This window comes from Salmo salar, chromosome ssa16, assembly GCF_905237065.1.
Source record: "Salmo salar chromosome ssa16, Ssal_v3.1, whole genome shotgun sequence".
In the NCBI taxonomy this organism is placed as follows: domain Eukaryota; kingdom Metazoa; phylum Chordata; class Actinopteri; order Salmoniformes; family Salmonidae; genus Salmo; species Salmo salar.
The window spans coordinates 12,195,690-12,211,205 of record NC_059457.1 but is presented as its reverse complement, the minus strand read 5'-3'; the positions used below and the strand labels follow the sequence as shown (position 1 = coordinate 12,211,205).

Below are 15,516 nucleotides of genomic sequence, written 5' to 3'. Positions count from 1 at the left end.
ATGAACCAGACTTGTGGAGGTCTACAATATTTTTTCTGAGGTCTTGGCTGATTTCTTTTGATTTTCCCATGATGTCAAGCAAAGAGGCACTGAGTTTGAAGGTAGGCCTTGAAATACATCCACAGGTACACCTCCAATTGACTCAAATGATGTCATTTAGCCTATCAGAAGCTTCTAAAGCCATGACATAATTTTCTGGAATTTTCCAAGCTGTTTAAAGGCACAGTCAACTTAGTGTATGTAAACATCTGACCCACTGGAATTGTGATACATTGAATTGTAAATGAAATAATCTGTCACCATGTATGAGAGCACAAGCTGTTCCCGACGACTGTGTGATCTTGCTCTCCGTAGCCAATGTGAGTAAGACAATTAAAGAGGTTAACATTCGGAAGGCCGCAGAGCCAGACAGAATACCAGGACGCGTACTCCGAGCATTCGCTGACCAAGTGTCTTTGCTGATATTTTCAACCTATCGCTGACCAGAAATGTAATACCATCTTGTTTCAAGCAGGCCAACATTGTCCCCGTGCCCAAGAACACCAAGGTAATCTGTCTAAATGACTATCACCCCAGAGCACTCACATCTATAGCCATGAAATGTTTTGAAAAGCTGGTTTATGGCTCACATCTACACTATCAGAAACCCTGGAACCATTCCAACGCCCCAACAGATCCACCGATGATGCAATCTCTATTGCACTCCACACTGCCCTCATCCACCTGGACAAAAAGGAATACCTATGTAAGAATGCTATTCATTGAATAGAGCTCAGCATTCAACACCATAGTCCTCTCCAAGCTCACCACCAAGCTTAGGACCGTGATACTGAACACTTCCCTCTGCAACTGGATCATGGACTTCCTGACGGCCATCCCCAGACAGTGAGGGTAGGCAACAACACATCCTCCACACTGATCATCAACATGGGGGCCCCTCATGGATGTGTGCTTAGTCCCCTCCTATACTCCCTGTTCACCCCCATGCACGACTCCAACGCCATCATTATGTTTGCTGTAAACACAACGGTGGTAGGATGAGCCTATAGGGAGGTCAGAGATCTGGCAGTGTGGTGCCAGGACAACAACCTCTCCCTCAACGTCATCAAGACAAAGGAGCTGATCGTGGACTGCAGGAAATTAAAGGGCAAACACACCCCCATCCACATTGATGGGGCTGTAGTGGAGCAGGTCGAGAGATTCAAGTTCCTCAGTGTCCACATCATTGGAGGCTCCTGGGGGAGAACGGCTCATAATAATGTCTGGAATGGAGTGAATGGAATTGTATCAAAAACATAGTTTTCATGGGTTTTCTACCATTCCATCCATTCCATTCCAGCCATTATTATGAGCTGTTCTCACAAAAGGAACCTCCACTGGTCCACATCACTAGGAATTAACATGGTTCACACACCCACACAGTTGTGAAGAGGGCACGACAGCACCTCTACCCTTTCAGGGCGTTGAAAAGATTTTTCATGGGCCCTCAGATCCTAAAAAATGTCTACAGCTGCACCATTGAGAGCATCTTGACTGGCTCCATCACCGCTTGGTATGGCAACTGCAAGGCACCCGACCTCAAGGTGCTACAGAAGGTGGTGAGTATGGCCCAGTACATCACTGGGGCTGGCTGAGCTCCTTGCGATTCAGGACCTCTGTACCAGACGGTGTCAGAGGAAGGCCCAGAAAATGTTCAGAGTCCAGCCATCCAAGCCATAGACTGTTCTCTCTGCTATCGCACGGCAAGCGGTACCAGTGCACCAAGTGTGGAACCTACCCGGACTACCTGCATTGACCCTTTTTTGCACTAAATCTCTTGCACTGACACACAAACTGGACTCTACCTACACAATCACACACACATACGCCCACACACACATAACATGCGCACACATGCATTCTGACACCACACACACATGCTGCTGCTGCTGTCTATTATCTATCCTGTTGCATAGTCACTTTACCCTTACCTATATGTACATTGCTATAGTACCTCGACTACCTTGTACCCCTGCACATCGACTCAGTACTGGTACTCTCTGTATATAGCCATGTTATTTTGACTCTTTATTGTTATTAGTTATTCACTGTGTTCCTTGTGTCACTATTTATATTCTATATTTAATTTTTTATCTTTAACTCTGCATTGTTGGAAAGGGACCCGCAAGTAAGCATTTCACTGTTAGTCTTACACCTGTTGTTTACGACGCATCTGACAAGTAAAATGAGATTTTTGGTGCTCGGCAATCCATCTCGGCGGATGCCTCCCCCCCCCACCATAGATATTTAATATCTGTGTCAGCAAGTGTCTCTCCCACAATTCATAGTAAATCTTTCATGAGTGTACAATGTAGGCCTCTGTATTTGTTACCATGGCTACAGTGGCTGGCTTTAACACTACCCAGTCAATCAACTCAGTGGCCATTACGGCTAAGACCAATTTATAAATACACATTGTATGCTTACCTTATTGAAAAACAAGTGTGTTCTTCCCCTTTTGAAATTCAAGAAAGGAATGCAATTGTTAATTTCTCTCTATGGTTTGACATTGAATGGAAATGAAAAATAAACCTTTTGTGATGAAGAAAGTCAAATGAGAGATTGTTTTTTAAAGTCCATCTGCTATTGGTTCTCTTAAATCTATCACAGCCCTGGTTAAACCTGTGGTTGAGCAGTAACTGAGGCACAGGGCTGATTTGACAGTGGCAGAAGAACATTTATAAATAAATTGTGCTCTTTCTCTCCCTGTTGGTTGATCTCATACAGTGCAGCTGGGAGGTAGCTCATCTCTCGAACCCTGGAGCTGGGTACTCACTGTCAAAGTCAATGACTATCTCATTGAGAGCAATATGAAACAATGGCTTTTACAATAACATACAAGCGCTGTATGATTGAGCTAGGTCATTTCAGACAAGTGGCTAAGCTGCAAGGTCCTTCTTCCTCTCTCAATTTCCTTTTCATGGTCTCCACCTAGTGGATTCATACTGTGCCTACAGTCAAGGCAGACATTGAAAGTACAGTACATGCTCTGTCAAAAGAAAGTGTGATGAGCAAAAAGACATTCAGAATTATTTCTCACATGTACTTTTATTGTAAAGGTGATTTATTCCAAAATATGGTGTGATATGGTATAGAGGCAAAAAAAGAAAGAGAGAGGACAGAAAAAATAAGAGTGAGAACATCTAAATATGAGTTTGGCAAGTCTTGGCTGACATTTTTATCAAAATACACAAAAAGAACACAATATCTAATGATGCACACAATCGCTGCCCTCTCAATGAGGCATCTCTATGTTTAAGCCTCTACATGTTTTACAATGGAATAAAAAGTCACAACAGATTCTTGTCTTGAAAAGAATAATCTATTTGAGGCATACAAAAACCTGGAATGATTGTTCACCTGTGCTTTGTTTTGGAACATAATTGTCAAATTAACAAACTAACCACAGGATACAATATTTTTTATAAATTACTTGGTTGGTATTTTCATTTAATAACGTTTCATTACAATCAACACTTATTTTCGAAAAAGTCTTACTTTGTATACAGAGCTACTTTGTACAAACTGTATGGAGTATTGTGGTTCAACCAATGGGGTTATTATGCCCAAATCAACAGGGCAGTGATGTTTGGAGACCTGCCTTAATGATACAGGAATGCTGGAGTGACCCGGATAAAAACATTTGGGGCAGGAAAAAAATGCAAAAAGCTAATTCCTTGTGATGCCCTAGGCTAGGGGCCTGGACTAATGCGGCTCTTTCTAAGATTTGCAACTGCCCTTTTAAACATGGTGATCATCATAATCTGGCCACAGTTTGAAGTCTAGGGCCACAACCAGTGAAGTGAAGTCTTCTGACTAAGAAACGTTAGACATGCAAGAGTGTCATCACTGCTAGCTAGTGAAGCCAATACAACGGTAGTATAAAGACAAAAATAACATTGTAAAAAAACGTGTTGTATTGTGTGTGGTTGTGAAGTTGTGGTGTACTGTATAGTGTTGGTTACATAGTAATACATAGGCCTGCTGAGTGATGAGGCTACTAGAAGACTAATGACTGACGCTGGTCTCGTCCTCAGCCCAGTGATCCACTAAATGCTTACAGTAATGGCGTCTCTGGAGAATCTCTTATCTCCATCCAACACACAGGTGGATTGTCTCCACCACACTGACTGCCTACCTTGGCTAAATCAACACTGACTGAGTCTGCTTCTCCTTCCTCCCCCCAACCCTAACAGAGTGCATCGTATAATATCACAGAGAAACACAGATAAACAGCAGCGCCCCCTAGCAGGGATGGACTTTACAGGCGCGGATCTCCTTCCTGTCCTTGCAGCTGGTGACCTGTGCCGGGGTGTTCTTGGCTCTCTTCTTCACCATCATGAAGCGCTCCTGGATCCCCCCGCCGCAGTGTTTGGTACAGTCTGTCCAACTGGACCAGGGCCTCATCTTGCAACCTGTGGGAACAAGTCAATGACATAAGAGAGGAGGGTTTCAGATTACATTCTTTAGTTTGCCAAATCCATCCCGTTTAGTAATATCCTAATTGAATATGACATATCAGTTAAAGATGCACTACGCAGAAATCATTCCGCCATTTCCTGGTTGCTAAAATTCGAATAGTTCGCCTAATTTCAGTTTATGTGAAAAAACAAGCAAATATAGTGTACAGCAGGGTTTCCAAAAGTCGGTCCAAAATGGAAAGTAATGTTGCAGATAAAGTCTGAAGACCTGCAGCACTATACTGAGAGTGTTGACGTTTCAAAAAAATTTGTGTGTTTTCTTTTTGCTTTTGTTCATATTTTATCCAAGCCCTGGCTCTGCAGAACGAGCATGAGGAAGTGTATCGCTGGTTGGGGTAAGTTGCTCCAAACCAAGTGAAATCGCCAAAAAAGTGTCTGAACTCTTCTAAAACATGCAATTTACATCCACAATACAGATTTGATTCAAATAAAGTGAACTTCAACTTCAACGTGAGTGATCACAAGTGAGACCTATCAAATGTGCAATGTTCAAGCCTCCATTGCATGACCAATCATCATCATCACTCGTAACAGATTGATCTGTCATAAACTGACAGTGTAAGAACAAGGAGTCCCTGTCCAGCCTCCATTTCCCATTATTACTGATTATGCATGGTAAGTGGTGGGGGTAATGCTGCCTAGCAACCCTAGAGGATATACCACGGTGGGGGTATTTGTCACTGTCTACAGCTCATTGGCCCCAGGTTAAAGAGGCCTGTCTCTGTTGGGAGGCAGCAGTCCAAAGCCCACCCTGACTAGTCGGCCTCTACCTGCTTGGATCATCAGGACGACCATCTGTGAGCTGGACCAGTCACTGTATCACCCTGACAGGGCTGATCAGCATTGAGTGTAGCCACTCTAACACAGCCATCGCTCTGCGCCCGGCTGGCAAGGCAGAGAGGGAGGGAGGAGGGGGCAGAGTTGATCCTCTCAAGCCTTGGGCGGGGCGATTGAGAGTGGGCTGCATGGGCCCCTTGACCCTTGACTGAGAAATGTCTATTTACATTCGAGGGACAACCGATACCTCAGCGGGACTCATGGAGAATTAATGAGTGACTGTGAAATCATCGTCAATGACTTGCCCTATAAATGTTTTGCCCTTTATATTTGGGATATAAAGGATACATCAAGGTGGTGTATAAATCATGAATCAAGCATGGCTTGACAATGACATTAATCAAAATGTGGAACACGGCTGAAAGAGTTAATGACAATAATAGAGGTGATGAAGATGGTCTTGATGAAGATGATGATAATGATGAAGACAGTGATGAAGATGATAATAACAAAGGTATATACAGTGGCTTGCGAATGCATTCACCCTCCTTGGCATTTTTCCTATTTTGTTGCATTACAATCTGGAATGTAAATAGATTTTTGGGGGGTTTGTATCATTTGATTTACACAACATGCCTACCACTTTGAAGATGCAAAATATATTTTTTTCTTGTGAAACAAACAAGAAATTAGACCAAAAAACAGAAAACTTGAGCAAGCACAACTATTCACCCCCCCCCCCTTTCAGTAATTACAGCTGCAAGTCTCTTGGGGTATGTCTCTATAAGCTTGGCACATCTGGTCACTTAGATTTTTGCCCATTCTTCAAAGCAAAACTGCTCCAGCTCCTTCAAGTTGGATGGGTTCCTGCTGGTGTACAGCAATCTTTAAGTCATACCACAGATTCTCAATTGGATTGAGGTCTTGGCTTTGACTAGGCCATTCCAAGACATTTAAATGTTTCCCCTTAAACCACTCGATTGTTGCTTTAGCAGTATGCTTCGGGTCATTGTCCTGCTGGAAGGTGAAGCTCCGTCCCAGTCTCAAATCTCTGGAAGACTGAAACAGATTTCCATCAAGAATTTTCCTGTATTTAGCGCCATCCATCATTCCTTTAATTCTGACCAGTTTCTAAGTCCCTGCTGATGAAAAACATCCCCACAGCATGATGCTGCCACCACCATGCTTCACTGTGGGGAAGGTGTTCTCGGGGTGATGAGAGGTGTTGGGTTTGCACCAGACATAGCGTTTTCCTTGATGGCCAAAAGTACCTTCTTTCATATGTTTGGGGAGTCTCCCACATGCCTTTTGGCAAACACCAAATGTGTTTGCTTATTTTTTCTTTAAGCAATGGCTTTTTGCTGGCCACTCTTCCGTAAAGCCCAGCTCTATGGAGTGTACAGCTTAAAGTGGTCCTATGGACAGATACCCCAAGCTCCTTGGTCTTCATGGTGCCGCTTGCTTGGTGGTGCCCCTTGCTTAGTGGTGTTCCAGACTCTGGGGCCTTTCAGAACAGGTGTATATATACTGAGATCATGTGACAGATCATGTGACACTTAGATTGCGCACAGGTGGACTTTATTTAACTAATTATGTGACTTATGAAGGTAATTGGTTGCACCAGATCTTATTTAGGGGCTTCATAGCAAAGCCGGTGAATACAAATACACACACCACTTAATTTCTTAGACTTTTTTGAAACAAGTTATTTTTTTCATTTCACTTCACCAATTTTGACTATCTTGTGTATGTCCATTACATGAAATCCAAATAAAAATCAATTTAAATTACAGCTTGTAATGCAACAAAACAGGAAAAACGCCAAGGGGGATGAATACATTTGCAAGGCACTGTATACAGTGTCTATGCCATAAAGGTGACGATGATGACTGACCTGGCTGTTCCTCCACTGCTGCATCTCGTTCTTGCTGTTTGCCCCTTCTCTTCTCTTTCCCTCCGCCCACCTCTCCCCCCCGCCGTCTCTTCCTCTCCTCACTGGCCCTGGAGCCCCTTTTGCACTTCCTGATCTTACACTTCTTCCTCTGGACCGTCTCGGGGCAAGGCTCCCCTCCAAACTGGGGCTCCAGCTTCACCATGCGCGTCCTGATGGTGTGTCCTTTACCGCAGGACTTATTACACTCAGACCACTCCGTCCACTCTGATACCATGCAGTCCGTAGCTGGGGAGAGATATGAAATGGTTTGGGGGGGGTATTGAAAGGTTTTGTGAAAAGTTACTTGCTAATGTCTCTAGAAAACTATTTCTCGTTTCAATAATTCTTTCCATAATCCATTTTCACATTTGACTGCATCATTCATGGAATAATACGATTGTGTATTTTTGCGGAACATTTGTTATTACTTTGCAGGGAACAATTGTGTATTCGTTGCAGAACATTTGTTTTTTACTTTGCAAGGAACCCGGTTAGAATATAAATCATGGAGCTCCAGTTTAAATGTCAAAGTACAAGGAGACGGAAGATGTCAAATCCTCCATGACGGAAATCTGTCTGGTGTCTGATTTCCACTATGTCTGTCTGTGAGCCTAAGTCTCAACACCTTTTTGGCAACACACAGGCTATTGTTATGCAAAACAAACCACAGGAGTCAGCTATACAACACAGAAAGATCTGGGACCAGGCTCTGACAGTGCTAAAAAAAAACATATGAATGTAAAATATTACGCACAAAGTTGGGCACTAGTTTCTAGTGGTCACACTGTGTTTTGGCGTTGATGGTAGTGGTAAACAGCATGGCAACATCTGATGGTGACACTTACGACACTCGGGCTGCATACACCGCTCCACCTGTTCCAGCTCCTCAGTACACTCCCCCAAGTCTGGAGACTTGAGCATGCGCTGGCGTGTACGCACTCCCTTCCCGCATGTCACACTGCAGTCGCTCCAGTCGGACCACGGAGACAGCATACACGGAATAGAGTCTGCAGGGATAGATAGACCAAGCATGGGGGGACTGTCAGTCTGCACACATAATACATAATAATGTCCCCTGCTCTTCAGATCAACTGCTGTTCGGTAGTTTCAACATACAACATTCATTTACGCTACCTTCAACTGCTGTTTTTTTCATACGTGGGACTTAAAATGATCTCATTGGGTGAATATACAGAGTGTACAAAAGATTAAGGACACCTTCCTAATATTGAGTCTCCCCTCCCCCTTTTGCCCTCAGAACAGCCTCAATTCTTCAGGGAATGGACTCTACAAGCGTTCCACAGGGATGCTGGCCCATTTTGATGCCAATGCTTCACTGGATGTCCTTTGGGTGGTGGACCATTCTTGATACACACGGGGAAACTTTTGAACATGAAAAACCCAGCAGCGTTGCAGTTCTTGACACAAACCGGTGTGCCTGGCAGCTACTACCATAGTCCGCTTAAAGGCACTTCAATCTTTTGTCTTGCCCATTCACCCTCTGAATGGCACACATACACAATCTCTCTCTCTATTGTCTCAAGGCTTAAAAAAATTGTGTTAACCGGTCTCCACCTCTTCATCTACACTGATTGAAGTGGTTTTAACAAGTGACATCAATAAGGGATCATACTGTAGCTTTCACCTGGATTCACCTGGTCAGTGTATGTCATGGAAAGAGCAGGTGTCCTTAACGTTTTGTACACTGAGTGTATTCTCATGCATTCTCTCTTCTGAGATATTCTGTCAATTTTAGTGTGTACCTAGCCTGTTGGATCTAGATACATAAAAACTACAGATGCCCCTTGGCAGATGGCTGAACACGGCTGCCTGTCACAGTGCTTTTAGATGGAGTGTCTCTGGCCTGCAGCCCGGGACCTGGGGGATGAGGCAGGTGTTGAGTGGGTGTGGGGGGGCGTTACTCACGGCACTCGGGCATCATGCATTTCTCCACCTCTGCCACCTCCACTTTGCACATGGAACCATCGGAGGGGGGCATCTTCAACATGCGCTCACGCTGCTTCATGCCCAGCCCACAGGTGGCGCTGCAGGGAACCCACTCACCCCACTCCGTCACCACACAGCTACTGGGGGCTGACGGAAGGGACAGGGACAGATAAACGCTCATACAATGGGATGGTTCTTTTGTTATGGCAGCTTGCGATTACTGTTATTAACATTACTTGAGAAACTTGGATTCATTAACACACTGACTGAATAAGCCTGTTGGCATATAGCAGCTGCTCAAAGGAAGTGTACCTCAAAAGAACAGAAAGGCCCGCACACTGAATATGCTCACAGTTACCACCTTTATTGACAATGTTTCGATTCAGAAGGATCTTAATTAGGTCAAACGGAGTGAGCGCTCACATCCAAAAATATTTCCACATTTCACCTCACATGACCATTATGTACATGGCTATACAAAGGGCACTAACCATTCATCACAGAGGTACATACGGTGATAAAGGATCAGGTTCATACAAATAGGGCCGAGTTAAAACCTAGGCAACAGTAAAAAAGATTATGTTGGAAGCTGTTAGAATGCCGGCCCACGTGACCATTATGCGCAGGTGTGTCTATTACACATAGTTAGAAGATGATCAACATAGGATTTGTGGTTGTTTTCATGTCCTGTTCTAGATTACTTTGACTATACATCATCACGCCATCATATTATAGACTAAACATCATATCGTAGTCTTTAAAGCTACAATCTTATGTTGAAACAAAAACAAATGAACACCCCGCCTCTGTTTTGGTAAAAAGCTGAGGGGCGGCCTGGAGAAATGTAACCACTCTCAAGTTGACCGACAGACCAATTGATGCAAGGACTGACCATCCATAATATACAAATTATAGCTTTAAGCATGTTTTTAGGCTATTCAGTGTTTGTTTACAGTTACGTTGTTTACAAACATTGGAGTAAAACTAGCTTATATTTTGGGTTCTGATGGGGTATGACAGTTGAACTAAGCTCATGAGACAAATAAGCAGGGTTGGGGAGTAACGGATTACATGCCTCCACTGATATCTACATAGCGCATTGATGTGAATCACACTGCTGCTCTCTCATTTAGCTATTTGCGGATAGTGGTTGTTGTGGATGGCTGTTCACAAATCTAAGTTTGTATTTCAACCCAATAATGGTTGAATTCAAGAAGTTTAAACTGCCTGCCTATCAATAAAAACATTTTAAACCAGTGGACAGCCAGTGAAAAATGTGCTCTTGCAACAGCTGCATAGTGTGGATCCCAGCATATGGAATAAAAGTGAGGCTTTTATTGCTCAATTTAATTCATGCTGATAAAACTAAAAAATCCATAGGCCTAATGGACACATGCTCAAACTCGCACACTTTTGATAGACTTAAAAGGGGCAATCTGTAGTTGCTACATTCATTTTTGCTTATAAATTATATATATTAATGTAAAGATATAATTTATTCCTATTATTGTATGTAGTAGAAAGCGATGGGTTACAAGAAGTCTACATAACCAACAAATAAAGTAAATTGAACATCCATATATGACCAGCTATGTAAACTTCAACATAGATTTATCCTGCAATAGATGCCGTTCAATTGGTAACCTACATTTTTGTCTTCTTCTAATGCCTCTTAAGGGGAAAGTCATCTAAAAGTAACCGAATGTAATCAGATTAAGTTACTGAGTTTGGGTAATCCAAAAGTTACGTTACTGATTCGAATTTTGGACAGGTAACGAGCAACGGATTATATTTAGAAAGTAACCTACCCAATCCTGGAAATAAGTTATATTCTTTAAGAATCAATGTGTATACAGTATATCATGAATTATAAGTCCAAAAATGGGAAAGGGAAAGGGGGGATACCTAGTCAGTTGTACAACTGAATGCCATCAACTGAAATGTGTCTTCCGCATTTAACCCAACCTCTCTGAATCAGAGAGGTGCGGGGGGCTGCCTTAATCGACATCCATGTCTTCGGCGCCCGGGGAACAGTTGATTAACTGCCTTGCTCAGGGGAAGAACGACAGATTTTTACCTTGTCAGCTCGGGGATTCGATCCAACAACCTTTCGGTTACTGGCCCAACGCTCTAACCACTAAATGGTGCAGCAACTAAGGATTCTAGCTTTAACACAAAAGGCCTGAACTCACAATATGATCCTAATGTCGCAAAGACTCAGAGCAACTAGTACCCCCATGTTTCAGTGAGACTCACAGCAGTCATCGTTGACCACACACTTCTCCGTCTCCTCAGTGTTCAGAGAGCAGATGGATCCATCCTCCGGGAACTGTTTGATGTAGCGCTCCCGAGACCTCATCCCCATCCCACAGGACACACTGCACGGAGACCAGCTGATCCACTCTGACATCATACAGGTAGACGCTTCTGGGAATGACGAGGCAAAGACAAAGCCTGGTTAAACCACACTGGAGGCTGTGGTCACCATTGTGTAATGGTGAGTGCAGGGTTCAGTCTGGTTTAACCAGGCTAGAGAAAACGAGCAGGGTAATTAAAAACGCCATACATGCAACAGCTCTGTCCATTCATTCCATCAATACTAGCTGACACCTCTGAATTACACCTGCACCTTCTTCTGGTAACAAGTAACACACCCGATAGTAATTGATTTAGTCCTACCTAAGCTTACTCCACTCTCTCCAATTATCTGGGAACAGAGCATGTAAATAGATTTGTTTTCATAGAGGATGGATAAACTTTGGGGAACTTTCTATGGATTTCTCTCTCGTCTGGTCCATCACACTGCCTGCCTGCAGATTGGAAGCAGCTGTGAGCGTAGTTTAATAAAGCAGAACTAAGTGGATCATTAATAAGAGCTGTAAATAAATGTGGCCCTGATGAGGCCCCCAGGGGCCACGTCCAGCTTCAGGAATATCAATCAACCACAGACGTTAACGGTGCGATACAAGAAAGGAAAGGAGTGACGTGCAGCAAGAAAAGCATACGATGCCGGTCCTATTAATCGATAGTGTGTGTTGGAGGGAAACAATAGCCTTGAACAATTCAAACACACTTATCAAGCCCTGACAAAGCTGAGATTTGGGGCACGAGTAGCGATAAAGGGAGGAATGACAAACACCTCTGCATGACTGATCATGTGCCTTTTGGCATAGTGGATTAAATTGACAACTTTGATGAGAATTGGACAAAGGACCAGTTAGTTCCTGAGAAACAAAGTTGATGTCAATCTGACTGAATAGATCAGCCTTCAGATCTGTCTTGTTTACTGGAAGAAGAAGCGTTTGTGGAATATCATATTCTTGTCTTTGGATCTTTACCTGGTTGTGGGACTTGATGAGACTCCAAAGTCCCATCTTTACATGTTGTATTTGAATGCCAGCAACAAAACGGTATTGATTGTGCATCTTACGTAGCATGTAAACCGGGAAAGGGAAAACAATGGCAACAATGTATTTTCTCGTGCTTGGCTTAGTAAATTGGAGGAGGAGCGTGACACCATTTCAACCCTAATCCCTGTTCTCATACATGGATATGCTGACTGTCTTTAGTCAATATGACATGTACACGATTACACAGGGATCGATCACCAGCTCAGCCTGCAGAGCAGCAGACAAATCTTTAGCCAACAACCTCTTCTTTATGACCTGCTTTGTTTTAAACAATAACATATAATTCACTGTCTTTTCCCAATTTTTGGAAGCTATTTTACAGCCATTGGAGATGGAACAACATGTTCTGAATGAGACAAAACAGTTGGATTTCAATTCTCACAAAAATGCATAGACGTTTCACCCAATATAGTCTAAAAAGACAGCCATTTACCAGGCAGGCAAACAACTGTATTCATGTCTAAGCTGAGGCGACTTTGTCAGCTGACTCATACCAGTGATTGAACGGTGCTATTCAAGTGCCATGCATTAGCGCTAAATGAGAAACAGGCCTGTGACACTGTCCTTAGTCCTCACCCTCCTCGCTGCAGCCAGGCCCCATGCAGGGCTTGAAGTCCTGGGTGTGAGGGCAGGGAACACTGAGGTCCAGCTGGGCCTTCAGCATCCTCTGTCTCATCCTCCGGCCCTTGTCACAGCTGGCTGAGCTGCAGGCTGACCACGGAGACCAGTTGGAGTAGATACACGTCTCTGGAGTGTCATCTGGAGGAAGAAATACTCTATTAGACAATGCATTGGCAAGTCATCTTGGTTGACAATAACTGCATTGGTGACAATGCATCTTGGTGACAATAACGGCATTGGTTAAATGTCACTATCTTGTCATATTCTAATGAGATCATGTAAATGGGGAGGGGAGTATTCAAACTCAATTTTGTTGTTTATAACCCTATATTTTCACTGCTTTAGAATGTGCTGGAGCTGTATAGGTATGGACTAATGCGCCTAACTGCCTAAAAAAGTAAATGCAAGTTCATACAGTTCAGGTCTTGCTCTAACCACAGTGTATAGTTACTGTATAGTACCCACAGTACGTGTATTGTAATGTACTAGAGACCTTCCTGTTAAGGAAACAGACAGTGTTGCCCTCAACAGAAAGAGGTTAGAGAGAACCCGGTTCAAAGGTAGAATTGGACGTTAATTGCAGAGTGTGGTTAGAAACAAACTCCACAGGTTCATTTCTCCTGCTTGCCGTGTTGATGGTGTTCAGCAGACAGACATCTGGAAGTTTAAACATGGATTCAGGCAAAGCAAGTCCAGCAGCTAGAGTGTGTGGCTTTTAAATTGAACATCCCAAATTGGTTGAGATAAAGTGCTTCCACACCTTCCTCCTTCTCCTCCTGGCCAATATCTGCCACAATATCGTCCACAGTGTCCGGGACAATATTGCACTGCTCTCCCTGTGGACAAGAAACATGATTCAACATCACAAACACTGATAAGATTCCTAATTTACCATTTAATATCACATTCTCATCGGAGACAAGGGTAAACACCCGAATATGTGTAATTTATTTTCTTGGCAATCTTCTGTAAAATGGAGGTTAGGTCAATATGACATCTGGTTGTCGGTTTAAAAGATAGAAAGACTTTTTTTTATAATTCTTTGCTTCAATTGTCAGGAGACAAACACATTGTCATTTTTCTATGTGTTTTCCAAAGACTTGCTATGATCACTATGGCAATATACGCTGAGTGTACAAAACATTAGGAACACCTTCTTAATATTGAGTTGCACCTCCTTTTGCTCTCAGAACAGCCTCAAGTCATTGGGGCACAGGCTGTACAAGGTGTCGAAAGCGTTCCACAGGGATGCTGGCCGTATTGACTCCAATGCTTCCCACAGTTGTGTCAAGTTGGCTGGATGTCCTTTGGGTGGTGGACCATTCTTGATACACACGGGAAACTGTTGAGCGTGAAAGAGCGTTGCAGTTCTTGACACACTCAAACCGGTGCTCCTGGCACCTACGACCATACCTCGTTCAAAAGCACTTAAATATTTTGTCTTGACCATTCACCCTTTGAATGGCACACATACACAAATCATGTCTCAATTGTCTCGAGGCTTAAAAATCCTTCTTTAACCTGTCTCCTCCCCTTCAACTACACTGATTTAAGTGGATTTAACAAGTTATATCAATAAGGGATCATAGCTTTCACCTGGATTCACCTGGTCAGTCTACTGCCCATTCAAAGAGCTATGTATCCAAAGCAACATTACATGTATAGTGACTGTGAGGAAAGTTATGTTGCATGAACATTCACATATCTTCAGAGAGAGGGAGCAGACACAGACAAAGATAGCGGAATGAATGAGCCAGGTGCTGAAGGTACCTTTCTGGCTATCCTTTCCACCACCACCCGGGCCAAGGCTGTGATAGGGCCTCCCTCAGTGTCGTAGAAGGGACTCTGGGGGTGGTCCAGGCTGGTCAGGGGCCGGATCCTCTCCTGGGGTATCGTTGGCTTGTTGGGAGACTGGAATGGTACGAGACAGGGTGGACTATGAGTGACACAATATGGACATTGGGCTAGGAGTAAGTGTAAGATAGGGTAATATAGGTCCACGGAAGGGAGTTAGTACAACAGTACTAACAGTAATTCTAATAGGAGTTAGTATAGGTGCAGAGTTGGTATTAAAGGCCCAGTGCAGTCAAAAATATGATTTCCTATATAAACTCAGCAAAAAAGAAACGTCCCTTATTCAGGACCGTCTTTCAAAGACAATTCGTAAAAATCAAAACAACACTGTTTCCCATGCTTGTTCAATGAACCATAAACAAATAATGAACATGCACCTGTGGAACGGTCGTTAATACACTAACAGCCTACAGACGGTAGGCAATTAAGGTCACAGGTATGAAAACTTGGGACA

The 15,516-nt window shown here is 43.3% G+C and overlaps 1 protein-coding gene across 4 annotated transcripts in view; it reads right to left on the bottom strand.

Moving 5' to 3' along the window:
* Positions 1 to 3,068: 3,068 nt before the first annotated feature.
* LOC106573225 (spondin-1) overlaps positions 3,069 to 15,516 on the bottom strand; it is a 137,320-nt gene continuing 124,872 nt past the window's right edge. For 2 of the 4 annotated variants that reach the window (XM_014148063.1, XM_014148065.2), the window contains exons 10-17: positions 14,979 to 15,119; positions 13,969 to 14,044; positions 13,164 to 13,346; positions 11,434 to 11,604; positions 9,157 to 9,324; positions 8,076 to 8,237; positions 7,192 to 7,476; positions 3,069 to 4,454 (exon numbers count right to left, since the gene is read on the bottom strand). In XM_014148063.1, coding sequence (XP_014003538.1) covers positions 4,285 to 4,454; positions 7,192 to 7,476; positions 8,076 to 8,237; positions 9,157 to 9,324; positions 11,434 to 11,604; positions 13,164 to 13,346; positions 13,969 to 14,044; positions 14,979 to 15,119 — 1,356 coding nt within the window. In that variant the 3' untranslated portion in view covers positions 3,069 to 4,284. The remainder of the gene's footprint in view (positions 4,455 to 7,191; positions 7,477 to 8,075; positions 8,238 to 9,156; positions 9,325 to 11,433; positions 11,605 to 13,163; positions 13,347 to 13,968; positions 14,045 to 14,978; positions 15,120 to 15,516) is intronic. The other 2 variants (XM_014148064.1, XM_045696944.1) reach the window with 2 other exon arrangements.